This window comes from Zootoca vivipara, chromosome 9 (assembly GCF_965207765.1).
Source record: "Zootoca vivipara chromosome 9, rZooViv2.hap1.1, whole genome shotgun sequence".
Classification (NCBI taxonomy): Eukaryota; Metazoa; Chordata; class Lepidosauria; order Squamata; family Lacertidae; genus Zootoca; species Zootoca vivipara.
Genome location: NC_142592.1, coordinates 39,449,382 through 39,470,193, shown reverse-complemented (window position 1 = coordinate 39,470,193; position 20,812 = coordinate 39,449,382). Strand labels below are relative to the sequence as shown.

Sequence of the window (20,812 nt, the reverse complement as noted above, 5' to 3'; positions counted from 1 at the left end):
GAGTCGGCTGGTATTGAACAACATTAAACACAGAAGGCAGAGCTGCTTGATTTTAGAGGGTGAATATTCCGGGGAAAGTCGCCATTGCAAAAACAAAAAACTATAGGGATGCTAAGGAGGCGGTCCGTAGGTGACACAAACCAAAGCGGGAGTTTTCGAATGGAGAAGCTGTCCAATGAAAATCTGCCCCAGTGATGTCAGCCAATGGAGACAGAAACAGGAGCGCACTATAAATAAAGGGTCGCGATCACCTCGCTCCTTTATTCGGAGTTTTAGTTGGAGAGCTAGTCGTGGTGTCTTCGTGAGTGCAAGCGCGCCCAAAAGATGGCTCGGACGAAGCAGACGGCTCGCAAGTCTACGGGCGGCAAGGCGCCTCGCAAGCAGCTGGCCACCAAAGCGGCTCGCAAGAGCGCCCCGGCCACGGGCGGCGTGAAGAAGCCTCACCGCTACCGCCCGGGCACCGTGGCGCTGCGCGAGATCCGCCGCTACCAGAAGTCGACGGAGCTGCTGATCCGCAAGCTGCCTTTCCAGCGCTTGGTGCGCGAGATCGCGCAGGACTTCAAGACGGACCTGCGCTTCCAGAGCTCGGCCGTGATGGCGCTGCAGGAGGCGAGCGAGGCGTACCTGGTGGGGCTGTTCGAGGACACCAACCTGTGCGCCATCCACGCCAAGAGGGTGACCATCATGCCCAAGGACATCCAGCTGGCGCGCCGCATCCGCGGAGAGAGGGCTTAGGCGCCGCTCTCTCTCACTCACCCACCCACCCCGCTTCACCAACCCAAAGGCTCTTTTCAGAGCCACTACACCGCATCCTGAGAAGAGCTTGAGATTCTCTTTCCTTCCCCTGTACCCCAGTTTGTGATTTAGTACAAAGTGCCTCTGCACTGCGATGGGAGAGGGAGCGGTGGATTTCAGATCACTTCCTGTATACATAAGTGTCCCCGTTTCTGCTTTATGAGGCGCCATTTTGGGAACGGGAAGGAACTAGTTTGAACGTTCACAACCCAAGTCTTGACTGGTCGAGGAGCGAAGGGCTTACCTTAAGGTGCCCTGGAGCTTCACTTGCGGTTTTTAATTTGGTAGGAGCTTAAAACGGGGGTGGAGAACCTGGGGGCCCCAGATGCTGTTTTGGCTATACTCTGCCGTCATGCATAACCATTGACCACGCTCCTATCCTCTGCCGAAACTTGGATCTTCCTGTTCTTTAGATCTGCAGAAATATTTCCTCCTGGCGAACATGTGAATCATCCGATTTCCAAAATACTCATGCCAGAGCGAATGTATTTATATTACACACTAGCTGACCCGGCCACGCGTTGCTGTGGTTCTTTCCTGTGATCCCCCACCCACCCTGTCCCGATCCATGACATATCCTGCCCCTCCATAACTGCCAAGTTCTCCCTTTTTTAAAGGGAAATTACCTTATGCTGAATAGGCTTCCTCACGAGAAAAGGGAAAACTTGGCAGCTATGTGCCCCTCCTCCCTCCACCCTGGCTCATCCCTGTGTTTCGGTAGGATACCCTTCCCTCTGTTGTCCCTGGGGAGTGTTGGCCCCTCCCCCTGTATCTCCATACCTTGGCCCCCACCCTTCGAAAAGGAAGTGTTAGGTTCTGGGTTCTATTTCCCAGCATGCACTTTTGTCTGAACCCTCTGTTGTCCCTGGGGAGTGTTGGCCCCTACCCCCGGTATCTTCCTACATTGGCCACCAGCCTTGGAGAAGGAGCTGTCAGTTTCTGGGTTCCATTTCCCAGTATTTACTTTTGTCTGAGCCCTCTGTTGTCCCCTCCCCCCTGTATCTACATTGGCCCCTGCACATGCATCGTGAACATTTCCATCGGGGGTGATGATGTGCCCTGGGACCCAGAGAACTACTTAAAGAATCCCAACCCGGGGGGGGGGGGTGTCAAATAGTGAAGCCCCGTAGCAACAGACAGGCCCAGACAGAAGGAGGGGGGTCATATGGGCCACTTGTCGCGGGCCTTCGAATCTGAAGGGCGCCTGGGTCAGCATATTCACAATCATTAAAATGAAAAAAGTAACAAAAGGATTAAAAACAGGGCCACATTATCTACCTGGCCCGGGCACTGTAAGGGCCTGGCAACAGAAGGCGCGTTCTGAAGCACCCGAGTTGTTCAGTTCCATAAAAAACCCAGGAAGTAGCAAAGGGAAGGTAGGGGATTGTAAATGGGGTGGGGGGTGGCCACTGCAAATATCTGGGGAGAGAAAGTGCATGGTTGTTGTTGTTTTTTTAAAAAAGACACAGAGGCTTACAATCAGTTGTTTCTCCTAAAATAAGACATACCCATAAAATAAGCCATAGCAGGATTTCTAAGCATTTGCGCAATATAAGCCATACCCCAAAAATAAGACATAGTGATAGGCACAGTTCTGGAGGGCCCAAAGGAAGAGGCAAGGCTGGACGCGTAATAAAAAATAAGACATCCCCTGTAAATAAGCCAATGTGGGGTTATTTTAGGAATAATAAATATAAGACGGTGTCTTATTTTTGGAGAAGCATGGTAAAGCCTAGGTTAAAAGGGGCACGACTGCCCTTACTTAAAATGGCCGTCGGAGCCTCGCATGTGACACAACGCCCACTAAATTATAAAACGAAAACCCCTCGCTGTGCCCCCAAGTGCGTGTTAGGAGAAATGATGAACGACTGCCTAATGCTGCCAGGCGTTTTTTAATGCAGCCGCCGGGAGAGGCTTTGGGCTTTGGGTGGAATAGCTGTTTTGGTGGTTGCAAGGCCTCCTGTTTTACAGGATCTCGTGGTGGAGGCGGGGTTTGTGGGTGTGACACGTTGTTGTGTCTAATCCCTGTGACTGCCCCCACGTGTCCCGATCCATGATCTATTCTGTTTCTATTCTGTTTGACCCCCCCCCTCCATGACCGGCATATCTCGTGACATTTTGAAGGATGGTATTTATTTTTGTCTTGTGGATTTTTTTTGGGGGGGGGGGTAGCGGTGCTAAATTGTGAAGTAAAAACCCCTTGCCATGCAGGGGCCTACATAAATCAAAGGCCGTGCTGCGTTCTGTGCCCCCCCCCCCCCCGGGCAGGCCCTGACCTCCACTTGGCAATGTTGGTTTTTTGGTGGGGTTTTTTGGGGGGGTAGTGGTGCTAAATGGTAAAAACCCCTTGGGTAAATGGTAAAGTAAAAACCCCAAGTGCGTTGCTGTGGGTTATCCCCCCCCCCCGGGGGGGCCTGTCAGGGGCCTACATAAAACAGAGGCCGTGCTGCGCCCTGTGATAATGGCCGACTTGGTGGTTTCAGTTGCTTGGTTGATGGTGTCATTTGGTTTGTGGGTGTGGCTTAGATTTCACAGGAAGGGAGGGGGTGGAGGAGGGTATAACGCCACTTGAGGGCGCTGTTTGACTTGGTGGAAATCCAGGTCTGTACCTGCCCAGGTGTGTGATTTGAGGGATTTTTGCCCCCAACAACGCTCAGGGAGTGGCCTGGATCGTTGTGTCAAAATTTCAGGACGATCGGTCAAGCGGTTATGGAGAAAAGTGTACACAGTTTCACGATTTTTACATTTATATATATATAAGATACACCTACCCTGTTCCTCCTCTGCCCTGCAACATTTTGGGGGGTATCCCTTGGAAACACATGCTCTGCTTTTGGAGCCGTTTAGGCTTCGCTTTCCTCCAGGGAGTTTAAGGTGGTATACATGGCTTCCCCCCCCCCCTCATTTTATAGCAAACACACCTGCTCTCTGCAGTATAATAAATCCATAGCTAGCTGACTACCTGTCATTGGCTGCCAGCCCTGAAACCCTTTTATAACCGGAGATGTCAGACGGCATGGGGCCTGTATGCCTGAACCCCACACAAGCCATAGTTACGGTAGGTATTTTGGATTTCAAAATTATTGTGATGTGAGGTGGTCTACCTCTAGATGGTACATACCCAAGTACCAGACCAAGTACCCTTTGGACCAAGTACCTTTGGAGGTCTTTAAGCAGAGGCTTGACATGTATGTCAAGAATGCTTTGATGGCGTTTCCTGCTTGGCAGGGGGTTGGACTGGATGACCCTTGTGGTCTCTTCCAACTCTATGATTCTATGACCCATGGCAATTCTAGGGCAAGCATAGTACTAGCAGTGGGCATACATTTGTGAATGACAATGCATTTTGCCTTGGATTAAGGTGCTGTTTCAACATTCTCGCACTGATACTGGACAGAAGAGAAGACACAGGATTTCACTCCAGTTGTCTATGGAAGAGGCTTGGTGCATCCATCTCTCCACCCCCTTCAGCTTTTATATTTTTTTGTATGATTTTTATTGATTTTATTTTCTCATAACAAATATTCAGTATCATTACTTAACATTCATTTTCCTCCCCCCCCCTCCCTGTTGACTTTCCCCAACATCCATTTCTGGTTTGTTACACCAAATGTTACATTCCCCCTTCAGCTTTTACACACAGCTCATTTCATCAGGTGATGCTTATACACACACTTCTATAGCCAGTTAAAGTAGATATTCATATTACATTCATTAATGTTCTTTAATGGTCAGTCTATATATGCCATCTCTGTGATCTACCATGAATGGAGCCTGGGTTCCTTTCAGGTTCATTTTTAATGGGGGCAAGAGATACTTTTTAGATATACAACTGTATCAGGTTTCCCAAATGGAATGAACAGCTTTTCTCCCTTTTATGGGTTCTTCAGATATTAGGGATATTTGCTAGAGTTCTCTAAGTCGAAACCATCATTAGCTACCTTCCATAGGTGCCGTTTGTCAGGTCCTCAGGCTACTTCTTTTCCTTCCTAAACCCAAAATAGCAGTACAGATAACTAGTCAGACAGTGGTGTATTACATCAAATATTTATTCTATTTCAATAAGACAATGATCGCTCCTGTAAGCAAGAAGCCACAGTAGTGAGTGCAGGATACACAGGGTGCAAAATGTTTGCATGCCACATATGCAAACAGTAACCTGCCCACCTTACAACAATGTGTAAACCCATTTATCTCACCCAGCTAAAAACAGCATTACAAAATATTTACAGAAAGCCACCAAAACAAAACATAAAAACTTGATCAGGTATATGTGGAAGAAATGCTTTAACAGTGTGTTTTGGTTCCTCAAGTAATTCCTCCCCTTAACAAAAATGAGACAACAGGATTTTCCATGAGCACACAGACACAACCAAGTCTTTCATTAAAAAGTGAGTAGAGTAATTGCACCCCTTTTCCACTCTCTGCAGTGGTCGTTCTCCCAAATGTGATCAAAAGTTAACTGGGATGGGGGACTATTGTCACAAATGAAGGAGCTCTTCAACCGGATGCCACTATAACATGGAACCTCTGCCCCTAAGAATAGTAGTCTGATCTCATAATCGCAGAGAATATACAGGTTAACTGGAAACAGATTGTCACAGTAGCCCCTCCATTTCCTTCATGAAAGCTTCATACACATCATCCTTTGTCTGCACAGAAATGGGAGCAGAAGAGCCAGCCTTAGGAGTTGCTTTGGTTATCTGAACAGAAGGTTCATCATCAGGTTTTCTCTGGGTGGTGGCAGCTGTCCCTTTGTTCTCTCGGCGAACTCGCAAAGCTGTGGGCACGAAGCGGGTGATCTCAGCCTTGGGGTTGGTGATCTGTGGCTTGGCGCTGATGGTTGCTGTAGCTTTCTTCTCAATGGTGGCTGCACTGGTGTCATCCACCTTGGGACGCTGGATCAAGCTGGGGGGAGCACTCAGCACCCCAGGGTTGGGAATGGGAGCTGGGGGGAATAACCCAGGTGGGGGCACCAAAGGAGGGCGCAACATGCCCGGACGAGGAGGGGGGATGCCTGGAGGAAGAGATAAAAGTTAGCCTGCTACTCTTTGCTCAGAAGTAACCAATACCAGCTTGAGTTCAAGTTCCTTAATTTAAGGTAATTATATTTGTAAAATTACATGGGACGCCCATTTTAAATCATCAGATTCCAAAAGGTATACCAATGGTTCATAAAACCTAGTGTTTCACTGTGCTGGAACAAAAAGGACAAGAAAATATCACCCTCTAATTTTAGGATTCAACAACAGCTTGTAGTTGACCACTTAGAAATTATCATTTTTATTAAGAAGTACATAACATAGCAGCGGGTGGAGCTGTGGTCTAAACCACAGAGCCAAGGGCTTGCCGATCAGGTCGCCGGTTCGAATCCCCGCGACGGGGTGAGCTCCCGTTGTTCAGTCCCAGCTCCTGCCCACCTAGCAGTTCAAAAGCACATCAAGTGCAAGTAGATAAATAGGTACCACTCCGGCGGGAAGGTAAACGGCGTTTCCGTGTGCTGCTCTGGTTCGCCAGATGCGGCTTAGTCATGCTGGCCACATGGCCCGGAAGCTGTCTGTAGACAAACGGCGGCTCCCTTGACCTATAGAGCAAGGGGAGCACTGCAACCCTAGAGTCGTCTGCGACTGGACCTAATGGTCAGGGGTACCTTTACCTAACTCTTACTAAATAAAAATACCTGAGATAAAAACATACGCCACTAGACTAATTCAAGAAGACCTTTGTTTATCCATAACAATGAATAAGATTCTGTGAGTAAAACTAGTATTACCTGGAGGGGCTGGAGGTGGTAGGCGAGGTGGGGGTCCTCTTGGGGGAGGGCCAGGAGGTAGACCTGGCGGTGGACCAGGTGGAGGGCCAGGTGGGCGGCCAGGGGGAGGTCCAGGTGGCAACAGTCGTGGTAAAGGGCCACGCAGTCCAGGCAACCCAGGTGGCCTAAGAAACGGAGGAGCCCCTGTAAAAGCATTTGCACGAAGACTGTTTAGTTTATGGGTTAACATGGCAATTCCTCATACCATTTACCTGTTCTTGTGCCAAAGAGATAAGAGAGGTTTTTTAACTACCTTGCTTTTTTACAAAAATACTCCAACGCAGCCCATGGTAATGGTGACTACTTTTTTTATCAAAATACTTTGCTTTTTCCTTCTGAATCACATTGTAAAATCATTTACAAAGTGCCAAAGGCAGTCATCCATCCACTGGGTAGCTTCCTCCCCCCTCCTTTTGTTGCCAAGGCTGCAAGAGACTGCTTAAACAAAAACTGGGTATCTGCCTGATGAGAAAGACAAGTGTTTGGAGTGCAACATTCATGTGACGTTGGAGTAGGAATCCTCCACCAGTATGCTAGCTGAGTAAGACAACTGCCTGTTATGGGGATTTCCAAACTGGGACCCCAAAGCAAAGAGAAGCCTGGATTTCTTAAATTTCATCAGGTGCTCACCTGGAGGAGGACCAGGAGGGAGGCCAGTAGGTGGCCCTGGAGGCCTCAAGGGTGGTGCAGGAGGTGGCCCAAGAGGAGGTGGCCCAGGCATGGGAGGCGCTTGCATCTGAGCTGGAGGAACAGGCTGAGGTGGTGGCTGCTGCTGTGGCTGGGATGCTTGAGAGGGTGCCGACGATGCCGTCTCAGCATGGGCCTCTTCCGTGCTTTGCTGCTGGGGTGTATCTTCAGCCTCTGAGTCGTCGTCATCATCATCATCTTCCTCTTCAGAATATTCCTCTATCTCTTTGCCTCCCTCAGGAATTTCCTGGCCTGCAGAGAAATAATGCAGGCTTGAGTCTTTAAAACAGATTATGGGGCATAAAAAGCCAATAAAGACCACAGGCTGACATCGGAAAAGAATTATTTGAAGGCCCAGGGAAAATATTCTATCAGAAATTAAGAAATTGATATTGAATGCTACAAGTATCTCCATAGGGCAGCTATGGCAAGGCCCAAATTTCCTCCAGGATGTTCCATGCCCACTGCCTCATTCCTGTATCCCTCCTGTTGAATGGGGTTGGAAGATTAGCAGCCCTGCCCCAGGCTGGCATAGATTGGAAATAAATTCCAGCAGGTGACATGGGACCTAATCCAGAGTAGGAGCGCAGGGTTCAGAATTTTTCTTACACCCACTTTCTTTCATCTGAAGCATGGAAATGGTTGCGCAGTGCTTCCTCCACCCACGGCACACCTAACCATCATCCAAGGAATGATGCCCTGTGGTGTCAAGGAATTCATTTTCTGGCTAAGTTTTGAAAAGCTAGATAGAATTGGCTTTGGGGTTCCTCAGTGTATCTTTAAGGTTTGAAAGTCTATATAACACTCTTCTGCAATAGTCCTATGTTAATATTTTGTGGGGAGCCGCTTATTGGGTTCCTTCACCCCAGAGTGTCTGAAAATCACAGCGACACACCAGCCTCCCCATGACCAGTCTGAGAAAGCTATGAAAGCATCCTTGAAACCAGACCCTGCCTTCCATCTTCATATTAATTTAATCAGGGGTTGGGACCTCAGGAATTTGGAAGACAACCACACATGCAAATTATGAGTTCAAAGTCACTGCTGTATCAGTCAGCTGATGTGCTAAATGGTCCCATATCCTAGCTTCTATTCATAAGGCACTTTCTAGATAGATTGTTAAAGCAATTCCTTGCTTAATAAACTATTTGTGAGTTAAGTTCTCTGGGTGAACAGACTTCCATAGCTTGCAACTAAAGGTTGGGGGGGGGGAATAAAGCTGAGAAAAATCCAGGCTTTCTTACCAGCCATTCGCAGCATCATGGCCTGAAGTGGCGTGAGCTCTTTCATGTTCTTCTTCTTCTTCTTGCGTGATTTTCCAGGTATCTCAGCAAACCGTACACTATGACCTGCAGAAGTAAAGTGATGGAGGATTAGGAGATCATCAATCACCTCCTCTCAGTTTTAATTTCTGGAATGCTTTAAAAATCCAGGCTCTTCCATGCTGCAATTCAGAAATTTAAGTAGCTATGTATTTTCAAGGCTTCAAGTGACTCTTACAGGTGAGAACATTAGCTGCTAGATTTTATGCTGTACAAAGCCATTTATCTCTTCTAATAACCAAATGACCCAACATTATTATTAGCTATTATTTATAAAGTGCCCCAATGTCCCCCCCAAAAAAGGTAAGGGGGGGGAGAGCAAAACAACAGATTCCGCCACAAATTCTTACATCAAGTTATGCAATTGTTACAATGACCAGATGGAACAGCCATTAAGGGAAACAGTTCTAAGAGGAGGAGGAGCCAAGCAGACTTTGCTGTATTAACTCCCTCTTTGATGCAGCCAGTATATACATCAGGTGGGATACGTACCAGACTAGTCAAGAACGGTATGTTTATAAAGATAGAACTCAAGAGATTGCTTGTACCACTCTACCAGCATTACAAAATAATGCTGGAAAGCCTCCTATAATAGAGCTTAGAACAATAATTCAGATGTTGGCAAAGCATTCATGCTTGCTCTCATCTACTCAAACACTATGAAAGCATAACTATTTCAAATCCATTTTCCTGAGAAGCTTACCCAATTTCTTGTCTTCACCACCCTCCCTTTCAGCCGTGTCATCGTGATGCATGAACTCATCCCCTTCGCTGTCTGCATCGCTTCTGTCACTGTCGCTGTCATCAGTAGTGTCATCGTGCTTGTCCTGATCCATGTCCTCGGGATACCCCTCATCTTCACTGGTACTGGAAGCTTCATCATCCTGTCCTCGTGGACCTGAGTAGTTCAAACATGAAGCCACCAAGAAAAAGCAACGTTCAGCTTGTTTTGCTACTGTGAAGGCTTTCCCTTACAATACGATGGGGTAGGGAGGTGAAGAGGAGAATCAACAGTTCAGGTTCCGATACTCTCCTGCAGACTTCACAGCCAAGAGGGATCATTATGAAATATCAATGAGTATTTGGACTAGTATTTCTGTAACTACAGAATACCTGCATCACCTGCAAGCTGCCCACTTTGATTTCTGGATGGCTGGTTTCTTCTATAAACCCACAGATGTACAGCAAGGTGTCTACAAATGAGCATAGCTGATGATAATTTATATAAAATTGTTCCCAAACAAAGCAAGAAAGCAAAAAAGTAGGTTAACATTGACAATATTTATTTAGTGGCGAGATTTGAACATCATTGTACACCGTAGTTAATGGTTTACCTGAAACATACAGACTGGTTCTGCTTCATTCCTTCCTTGGCACCATCAACAAAATACAATCTCTGGCTTACCATTACATCCAAACAAGCCACTGTTGGTATGCCAAGAACAAACCTTGGTTTAACACTGTGACTTGGAACAAAACCACAATTGCTGATTCAGATATATTGCTAAGCCAGGGATCATTGTTTATCATTCATGCTAGGGGAGTGTTTCATTAACCATATTTAACTGTGGGATGCCAAGTATCATAGCAGTCATATCCAAAAAGCATTCACATAAATCTGAGATTTGGGGGAAGGGGGGGGGAGTTCTAAATAGCAATCCTAATGTATTTCTTGGGAACTAGTAGCTTTTTAATAGCACGTACACAAGAATGCATATGCACACCAGCTATTTCAAATATTTCTTCCATGCTCAAAACATGGAAATGTCTTACATGGCTTTCCTTTCTATTTATTTGCCAACCATCTTTTAGGCCTCCTTCAAAATTGACAATGTGTCTTTTCTTCTCCTTATAGATCTGTGTCCCTAAAACTAAATCTAGTTTTACATCTCTTAAAAATACAGGAGAGCATGAAGAATGTATGAAACTGTCAGAAGATTTCCCCAACTTTTCCACAAAGCACAACTGCCTGTTTACAGAAGAATATGGAACCCCAGCCCCCATCCTCAAATACAATGGTAATAATAATAATATAATATGTTTATTACTTATACCCCACCCATCTAGATGAGTCTTCCCAGCCACTCTGGGCAGCTTTCTGCAGAATATTAAAAACACAATAAAACATCAAACATTAAAAGCTTCCCTAAACAGGGCTGCCTTCAGATGTCTGCCAAGAGTCAGATAGTTGTTTAGTTCCTTGACATCTGATAGGAGGATGTTCCACAGGGCGGGCACCACTACCAAGAAGGCCCTCTGCCTCGTTCCCTGTAACTTCGCTTCTCGCAGTGAGGGAACCGCCAGAAGGCCCTTGGTGCTGGACCTCAGTGTCCGGGCAGAACGATGGGGGTGGAGACGCTCCTTCAGATATACTGGGCCAAGGCCGTTTAGGGTTTTAAAGGTCAGCACCAACACTTTGAATTGTGCTCGGAAATGTATTGGGAGCCAATGTAGGTCTTTCAGGACTGGTGTTATGTGGTCTCGGCAGCCACTCCCAGTTACCAGTCTAGCTGCCGCATTCTGTATTACAGTGGTGCCTCGCTAGACGAATTTAATTCGTTCCACGGGTCTTTTCTTATAACGAAAAATTTGTCTAGCGAATCCCATAGGAATGCATTGAATTTTTTTTTAATTTGTTTTTGCCCATAGGAACGCATTAATTGAATTTCAATGCATTCCTATGGGAAACCGCGATTCGCTAGACGAATTTTTCATAAAACGAATTCGTCTAGCGAGGCAACCTCCGCTTGAAAAATCCTTTCGTTAAGCGGAAATTTCGTTAAGCAGGGCATCCGTTAAGCGAGGCACCACTGTAGTTGTAGTTTCCAGGCCACCTTCAAAGGTAGCGCTTGTGGATGAGAAAAATAACTACCTGTCTCTGGACTGTAAGACACCTCCTCTTCTCTTCTCCGAGGGGCCATCTCTGAGGTGAATCCAACCTTCCGGCCGTACATCTGCAAGACCTGAGGTGGAGGAGGCCCTGGTGGAGGTCCTGGAGGCTTCCTGCCTGGAGGTAAGCGAGGAACACCAAGCCCAGGGGGTGGAAGTACAGAAACAGGCCGGACAGGAGGTCTAGAAACAAGGTTTTGAACAGTATAAGAGCTAAGGATTTACAAGCTTTTCAGTTTGAGCTAGAGAGCTGGGTACCAATGCAGCAGCGGCTGAGCTTTTGCCCTAGTTTCTGGCTACTTATTTATACCCTGTGAATATTATGCCAACTGTCTCACTAGTGGCTGATGTTAGTATTTCTTCTCGACCAGCAACAAAACAGCTGACAGCAAGGACAAGAAGCTGAGCACCAATTCAATTCAATATATGCATGGATTTAATCGACAGCCACACTTAAAACTTTTCTGTACTAGCATGCAGCCCAAATGATGTCAGTCCATGTCTTGTGCCTTAAGCTACACTTCAAGAACCACCATTAAACCGCATGAACAAAAAGCAGCTCACAAATTATAGCATGTGGCTTTTAAAAGCTCTAAAAGCACAAGTAAAATAACAACAAAAGCCAATTTAATCACAGTTGCAGCATCAGATTCTAATCCACACAGACTAACCCCAAAAAGAGCTTTGGCCTTTTCCAGTGCATTTCCTTGCTTACCCATAGGCTGATGTCTTTTTGAGAATAGAGGGGGGCTGCGCTCCAGGCAGGGGGATGTCCTGAATGAGGATGTTGGAAGGGGCATGAGGCATATCTGGCAGGGGGATACTCTCCACTTCGACATGCTGAGCATTCTGAAAGAGATTTTTAAACATTCCCTTAGGTTAATCTTCAGGAGGTGACAACGGGTATGTGACAGAGAGGTGAGACAAGCACCCCTCCATCAGCTCAAATGGGATCACCTGACACATGGATCCTCTCCTCCCAGAACTGCAGTGACCTGTTCATTATGTATCTTGATTGTATAACCCAGGCATCAACAAACTCGGCCCTCCAGATGTTTTGAGACTACAATTCCCATCATCCCTGACCACTGGTCCTGTTAGCTAGAGATGATGGGAGCTGTAGTCCCAAAACATCTGGAGGGCCAGGTTTCCCTATGCCTGGTATAACCTCATGAAAGACTTAGCCCTGGAACCTACTTATCTTCCTCTCCCCTCCCCATTTATTTTGAATTATGTCACTTAGACTGTAAGCAGTTAGCATAAATGAAAACATTTAAATAAAAAAAATAACTACTAGCTTTAATAATCAGCCAAGAGGGCTTTCACTTCCATTCTGAGCCATGTCTAGTTGACTGTAAGCCTGCAGGCAGGAATAGTTGGGGGGGGGTGCACAAACTTTAGGTGCTTTATAAATGAGAAAGCAACATGAAGCAATCAGTGGCATAACATTTAGCTTCCTGACAATTCATAAATGCAAGCAACCATTTAGAAGGAACATCACACGACCAGTCAAATTAATGAAATAGTCAGTCATTCAAAACATTCCAATGAAATCTGAGGAGGGAAAAGTGAAGGTTTCTGGTCACCAAGTCACCAAACTACATAGGGAGGAGATTCAGAAAAGCCAGTTTGCCACCTAAAGGTGTTTGTACCGGTATGTAACTGAATTTCAAATGCAACACACCACTGCTTGCATGTACTGTTACTAGGCATATGCATGGTGTGCTTGTAATTTTTTAAAAAAGCACAGAAGGGCTTAGAAGGAACCAAGCTACTGGCCTTGCACTGACCACACTTAAGTAAGCCAGGAGTAAGAACCCTTAAATCAAGGGTCAGCAACCTTTTTCAGCCATGGGCCGCTCCACCGTCCCTCAGACCATGTGGTGAGCCAGACTATATTTTTTGGGGGGGGGGGGAATTGAATGAATTCCTATGCCCCACAAATAATCCAGAGATGCATTTAAATAAAAGGACACATTCTACTCATGTAAAAACACGCTGATTCCCAGACTGCCCGCGGGCCGTATTGAGAAGGTGATTGGGCCACATCCAGCCCACGGGCCTTAGGTTGCCTAGCCCTGCCTTAAATCAATGCCATTCAAATCTGATGAGGGCAGATACCTTTACAGCATCGAAGTACTGACTGAGCTGAGATCTCTTCTGCTCATATTCCACTTCTAGCTTGCGCAACTCCTTGTAGATGTCTGGATTCTCCTTCTCATAGAGCCGCAGGATCCGCTCAAAGGTCTCACGTAATTTCTTACGCTTGTCCTTCAGCACCTTCTCATTGAGCTGGGGTTGCTGCACTGGGTTAAACTCTAATCCAGTATTAGGATTGAGACAACCATGTGGAAGGAGAGAGATATACAAGCAAAGCCTGAATTAAGTCATTGTTTTCTCTTCCTCCCACCACACCACGTTTATAACACCTGTGCCGTTGTGGCATCCATGTTCAGAAACAGAACCCCAAAGAAAGCTTTCCTCCTGAGTGCCACTAAAAGAGAATACATATTTGGGAACACAGCTTACTGATGCTCAAATAACTCTTGTTAGTTCCCAGGTGGCCCAGCCTGATCAGCAACCCAAGTAGTGACTAGGGAGGAGGGAGAGGGCCTTTCTGGGCCTGGCTCCCCATTCAAGGAACTCTCTTTCTAGGGCAGCTTGCCTGGTCCCATCAGTTTCTAGGATGGCTTCTAAAAGAGAGAAAGAAAACGAACATGGGGGGGGAGAGCTACCAACTCTCTACAGAAACTGGCCACTTGAGTGTACCCAGCCCTTAATCTCCTTATTCCAAAAAACATGGTATCTGATAACATTTGTTACATTAGCCAATGTGTTCCTCCTCCAAATATTTTTTAACTATTAACTCCCATAAGCCCCAGCCAACATGACCAGTGGTCAGCGACAATAGGTGCTTTAGTATAACATATAGAGAGTACCATATTGCCTGCCCCTAATTCTTTCAGCTTCACAGATGCATTTGGCCCCACCTGGTTTCTCCATTCAAGTTTCCCCCAACCCCCAAAAAGGTTTATTCAAACCTACCCATTTCATCAAGTTTTTCCATATCTCGGATTATTTGCTTGGGATCCTTCATCTTCAACACTGCTGCTCTCACCATCATGCGTTGCTTCTTGTTCTGGATTCACCAGAAAATGAGAGAGAGTGAAAGATTCCTCTATCAGTCAAACCAAGCAACATATACAATACAAAAAATAGGGGGAGCCAGGAGTGGGTTTTTGCATGACAGGACTGTGAGCTCAGTTCTGGTACTGGGAAAATAATTATGGGCCAAACATGTGCTTAGAGGCACCCTGTGCCTTAATTTTAAGAGTCTGTTGCCCCCACTATAACGTATCTTGCACCCGGCTCTACTTGGAGGATAATAAGTTTCTAGTTTTAAAAAAAACAAAAACAGATCCCACAAGACTAAAGTCTGCACAACACTGTTCTAAGCTGTTAAAATTGATTTTACATTCCAATTTTAAAGGCAGTGTGTTAACACACCTTCACATTTATACCCTATCAACATTTACAATCCTCAGTCTCTAGTTCTGTGGGTTTTATATTAGTGGCTTCCTGTTTAAAGACACTTGAGTACTTGGTCAAACACTGCTAAGATATTTATACTTACAGATGGGAATAAGACTAATCATCCATCAAGGAAAACGATAAATATATAGCATTAGTACTATCACAATTCTATTAAAAATTCAATATTTCTCCAGCTTTATGAATACTTGGAAAATACTGTATTTTTAAATAGGAAAGGGCTCATCAGTTACCAAGTACTACATTAACAAGGTACGCTTTATGTTAGGATCGTAACTCATAGAAGTACAGGGTCACCAGCCTTTAGTAAAGCAATGATCTCTCACCTTCTTAAGCTCCCTTTTTCGAGCCTCCTTGCCTGCAAAGATATAAATGCTCAATTTCAGTCCCAGTACTAGCAAGCTTTGGGCTGCAATCATAATCACACTTATCATGGAACTCATTGTACTTCAGAGTACACTTTGAATCCTAAGAGGTACTGTACTTGTGCCAGGGAAGGAGCAGAGCAGGAACTGGCCAACATGCACCAGAATGCTACTTGTTCACAGCAAACAACAGCCAGTCAGAAAATCTGGTTTATTGTTGTGTGCAAATGCAACCAGCATCTGCCCAAGGAGGAATCTAAGTCTATAAGGCTTTACTTGTATACTTCACAAAAGCACACACAATGTTGCCTGACCAACCTCTTACTCCACCTTTTCCCAAAACTGTCTTTAAGGAAAAGAAGTTGAGTGTTCTACCATCCAAAAGGAATCTGACTCTTGCAAACACAGCCTGTGTACACACTATACCTTTAAAGCACATTTGAAGCAAATTCTTTCCCTCAAAAAATTCAGAGCACTGTAGCTTACACTGCACATACTGTAGTTATAATTCCCAGGGACCCTTAATAAACCACAGCACTCAAAATTCTTTGAGGAAAAAGTCTGTGCTTCAAAGGTGCTTTGAAGGTATAGTGTGTACACAGCCATAGTAAACATGGACCGACTTGAAGCTGCACAGCAGCACACTTAGATTTAACTATGAGAAAAATCCTATAATTCACAGACTGCAGTGAACCAAGTCATACTGACTGCTCTTCAAATAATTTAATTTAAATATTTGTATATGAGATACAACAGCAGCAACATTATGCCTTTAACTGATTAGCTTGATGTAAAGCACTCTTCTGAAGAAAAATCTCCACTTGACATTACCAACATCCCATTATTTTATATTCCTGTACATTCCTTCACTGACATGTTTAATGCTAAACTGACACTGACACTGTTTAATGCTAAACCCATAGTATACTGTAACATTTTTAGCCTGCAGTGTTAAGTCTTATACCTCAGGCTACAACAGTGTTCAAAACTCCCATTGTTATAGGCACTTTTTGAAACAGGGAATTTAATTAGTGTGAGCAGTTTCTGAGCTCTGGGCTTAGTTCTGCGCCTAAGATTTCAGATTAAAACTGCAGAGTGGAAGGAAAGGAGGACCTTTTTCCTGCCTCCCCACTTCCAGGTACCCGCTAAAGACTGGAGAAGAGACCCTCTTAAGAATATGGGGGGGGGGGCGCAGGGGAAGGACTAGACCATGTGAAAAATGAACATAATATTTTAGCAGTAGTTCATTCATTTTCAGCTTTGTCTTATTAAAAAAAAAGCACCTAGACATTCCATTGTTGTGCCCGTAACCTAGGTTTAAGATGCCATTTGGCTCCTAGCTTTCCTATCTCAGTTTCTAATACTGTGGTACATGCTTTCAACCATGCGTCTCCCCTAAAACCCTCCCCTTACTTAAAAAATAAATAAATTCTGTGTACACTTACGAGCTTGATCTGTGGGATTCATGAACTTCCCACTCTTGGTGGATGACGTGGATCTTCGCCCCATTTTGATAGTTTGTTTATTTTATTGTTTCACTGAATGAAAACTAGACCAGGAAGGGAAAAAATATATATAATTTAGCATAAACGACAGTATTAAACACACGAGTGAAGCCCTGTAAGTCAGGCAGAAGCACATTTCATTGTAATAGTCACGAATAATAATAATATAATATAAATAATAATAACAATAAAATAGTATAATAAGATTTTTTTTAAAAATAAAAAACCCTTTCCTGTTAAAGTCACTCATTTACTGAAGAACGCTCGCCCTTGATCCGACCAGGGTTTTAACACTGGACCATCAGGAGACGCAGCTCTGCACAAAGCTCCAGCCTTCGGGGTATAAACAACTGTTTGTGCCCATCAAGATGAAATGATTTCTAAGTCGGGAAACGGTAACAGGTTACCTGGCGCCAAGGCCGGTGGCTCCAAGCAGGGGGAGGCGAACAGCCCAAATCCGCGCCTGATCCCAGTCGATCCACGGGGCGCGAAGGAAGAGACCGGAGCCCCCCAACCCCGACGGCAGAGCGGCGCCCGGTCGCTCCAAAGAGAGAAAGGGCCCTACAGAAGCCACGCCTCGGATACTCTCCGCGTCGCCGCCATCTTGAAAAGCCGCGCGATCTCGCGGCAACAGCGATAGAGGCGCGGGACGACTAGAGTAGCCCACAACCTGAACTTCCGGCAAAAATGAGGATCTTTGAGGCACGTGGGCTTCTCATCAAAGATTCGTCTTCCGTCCCCAACTTACGGGAAGTTGATTCGGCCTGAAGTAGCGGGCCATTAAGGAGGTCTGGGGTTTAGCACCCCCAATTTAGGATAGCCGGAAGAAAAGGTTAACAGCAAGCACCGGAGCTCATATATTTTGTTTTTAGTGTAATTGTTGAATTTATATATACCCTATGCCCGGGTATATGCCCGGGTTGAATTATATATACCCTATGCCCGGGTTGAATTTATATATACCCTATGCCCGGAGGTTCACAGGGCGGTTCACAAAACAAAATCAAAATATAAAACCACAATGTATATAATCAAAATTAATACAACAACCTAATAACAATTCCCCCCTCCTCCCCAAAAAAGAACCACATTTTAAACGGGCGTAGGATGTCAATGAAATCAACCAAAGTCCTGGTTAAAAAGGAACGTTCTTGCCTGGCGTGGAAAACTGGAAATATATGCAACTCATACTGCTTCCTCCTTCCCCTCAGTTTATGTCGCCTGAGGCAACCGCCTCACTGCCCAGTGATAGAGCCATTAGTATGGGCGTCTGCAGGAATTTTTCGGGTGGGGGGTAAAGCACTAAAAAGGGGAGCAGTCAATTTCTCACGCGAAAATAAGAACAGCAGCTGTCCATTTTGCCTCGTATCGGATTCTACAAATGACAAAAACTTAAACTCTTTGGAAAGGTAAACTGGAGATTATGACTCTTCGGAAGTCAGTGTTCCCTTCCTCTCCTCGCCTGCACTTTGCGGGTATCTTGCATGCAAGGTTTTGCACGCAACTGAGCTTTGGGCTGCAATTGTGAGTGACGTCCCAGGGGTCGCCATTTGGGGCTGGCGAAGTATTGTTGGAGTACGTTTGACCGTTGGCAATGCTGGCTGGGGCTGCTGGGAGTTGGAGTTCAATAACACCTCGAAGGCACCGTATTTGCTATCCCTGTGTAGTTTTACCGTTTGCTGCAACCCCATAGGTGTTAAGCGTGGGGGATTTGGAGCTGGAAAATCAAACTAGCTTCTGACATGCTCGATTGACAGTATACTATTGCACCCCCCAAAAAGTAAAGAAACCCTATCTCAGCCACAGTATCATGGGGATAGTGGTCTGGCCCCGACAGCAATCACTTTTTTCTCACAAAGTACATCCTAACTTAAAGCAAGAGCTACTATATATGCTGCTACTTCCTTTCTGAGTGGACTCCTGCTTCTCAAGTACGCTAAAATCCTGGATTTCTTTATTATTTTATATAAGCAGTTCTCATTTCCATCCTGGCATGTGGAAACGTCAAAGGGAATCATAAAAAAAAAATTCTTTCTATAGGATTTCCGACTACCGGTATTTTCCCTATCTCTATACTTGTCCTTGTTACTAGACGCTCCAGGCTGCAGTGTCTCTTTGGTACTTTGTATTTAGAATTACTGTACAGTACTGTACTGTACTGTAAAGTGGAAAGGTAATTAACATCAGACCGGAAGTGTCTGTATAGGACTGAGACCATATACTTTCCCCCCGTCTCTATGGTAACGGTACCGTCCGCAAATCTCTCTTTCCAGTTCGCCTGAGCTCAGAGGTGCTCAAGGCCGGTTTGTCCTTCAGATCTCCCAAGGTCTGCATCTCTATGGTTAAGGTTTCTCATAGTCGCTAGGCAACACTGAAAGAAGATGCGGGGAGAGGGAGGGCGCCATTTTCGGTCTAGAAGGCCGTTATACCAGAGAAGGCCGAGAGGGGGCGCTCGCCTGCCAATCCTGGAAATAAATTATTCCAAGTCCTTTTCTTGCACAAGCTCAGAAATAATTTATACTGCAGGTTAAATCACACAATGTTTTTTAGAGGGAAGAAGACGGTTCAGATCATATCATATCGAAAGAGCATTAAAATGCTTTATATAAAACATGACTCCTACTGGCAATACTTTACAGAAGTTTAACTTATAAACGTTACCCTAAAGTACATTTTGTTGCAAGTCCCATTGATAGCAATGTCACTTACTTCCAAGTAAGCTTTTTTATGGGGGAATTCCATTGAAATGTTTTTATTGGGAGAAACATACCTTTAGCTACAACATTCAGGCATACACTACACTAGTCACACTTTTTCTTTTAGGAAGCCTGGATAGTTATGAAATTATGAAAGTTGAAATGGATAAAGAAATTTTGCCCCCTCTTAGTCTTAGAACTCTGTGTTAACAAAACCTGTCACTTTCAACAAAGCATGTCCTTCCTGTATCGGTTGCAATAGATTCAGAATAAGCAAAAGAAAGTATGTGTTTTCTTCACACAGCAGATTATGATCTGTGGGAGATAAGTGCTTTCCTTCTTCCCACCGTGGGAGCATCTTTTGAAGATGACTGCAGTGCCTGGCGACAGGTATATAATATCCCCTTGAAAAATGGCCTTCTTGTGTCTTCTGTTGAAAATATTGTACCTTGAGACTGAAATTAACAAGCATGATGATAAAGTCTAAACTATGGGAGCTGGGCATGTACACTACAGCCTAGAAAAAGAATTTTCTATTTGGTCTGCATCATTTTAATGTACGTATTGTGTTTCATGTTTTCTGGCTCCTCTGCTTGAGCCTATGATGTCATTGTCACATTCTTTGTATCATGCAAGACTACCCACCTCACAGCCTCTGTGATGTCACCATATTTACAGCAACTGATAGTCCTACACACCAAGATGAAGTGCCCTTGCCTAGTCCTTCTCCATCGGACTTCTTCTTCATAATAAGCTGAATGGCAGGTTTGGTTGGGACTTCTTTATGTCTATTTTAATTGTATTTCTACCAGGATGTTTTGTTTCACGGTGGTTCACCAATCCAGAAGTGTATGAGGGAGATGTGCATACTAATATGGTCAAATTTGCTTTTACCAAAATGTTCCCACCAAAGCTCACTTACTAATAAGAAAGAAAGTAAGACAAGGAAAGGAAAGGCAGTTATAAGGCAGGAAAAATACCAAGAGATGACAAAGCCATGACTTTAATAATGGAACTGATTTGGCAAGCTTGCTCTTATACATTCTATCCCCCACCACCCACCCACCCACCCACTCAGGATCACAGGTTGGGGCACAGGGTACCATCTAGACTGACCCCACCTCCAACTCATAACAATATTTTCTTATTGTCCCTATGCTGATTTGAGATGTAACATGCACAGATGGAA

General features: G+C 45.0%; 2 protein-coding genes across 2 annotated transcripts; one reads left to right on the top strand and one right to left on the bottom strand.

Moving 5' to 3' along the window:
- Positions 1 to 214: 214 nt before the first annotated feature.
- On the top strand, positions 215 to 1,309 carry LOC118091305 (histone H3). The gene has a single exon (XM_035128142.3). It carries the CDS (start codon positions 325 to 327, stop codon positions 733 to 735), a length of 411 nt encoding a protein of 136 aa, XP_034984033.1. The 5' UTR covers positions 215 to 324; the 3' UTR covers positions 736 to 1,309.
- Positions 1,310 to 4,826: 3,517 nt separating this feature from the next.
- WBP11 (WW domain binding protein 11) lies at positions 4,827 to 17,541 on the bottom strand. The gene is made up of 12 exons (XM_035128141.3): positions 17,335 to 17,541; positions 16,868 to 16,971; positions 15,384 to 15,415; positions 14,551 to 14,644; positions 13,627 to 13,823; positions 12,221 to 12,354; positions 11,489 to 11,688; positions 9,320 to 9,514; positions 8,539 to 8,643; positions 7,238 to 7,546; positions 6,569 to 6,751; positions 4,827 to 5,812 (listed from the first exon to the last, which is right to left on the bottom strand). Exons 2-12 carry the CDS (start codon positions 16,929 to 16,931, stop codon positions 5,394 to 5,396), a joined length of 1,932 nt encoding a protein of 643 aa, XP_034984032.1. The 5' UTR covers positions 16,932 to 16,971; positions 17,335 to 17,541; the 3' UTR covers positions 4,827 to 5,393.
- Positions 17,542 to 20,812: the final 3,271 nt, after the last annotated feature.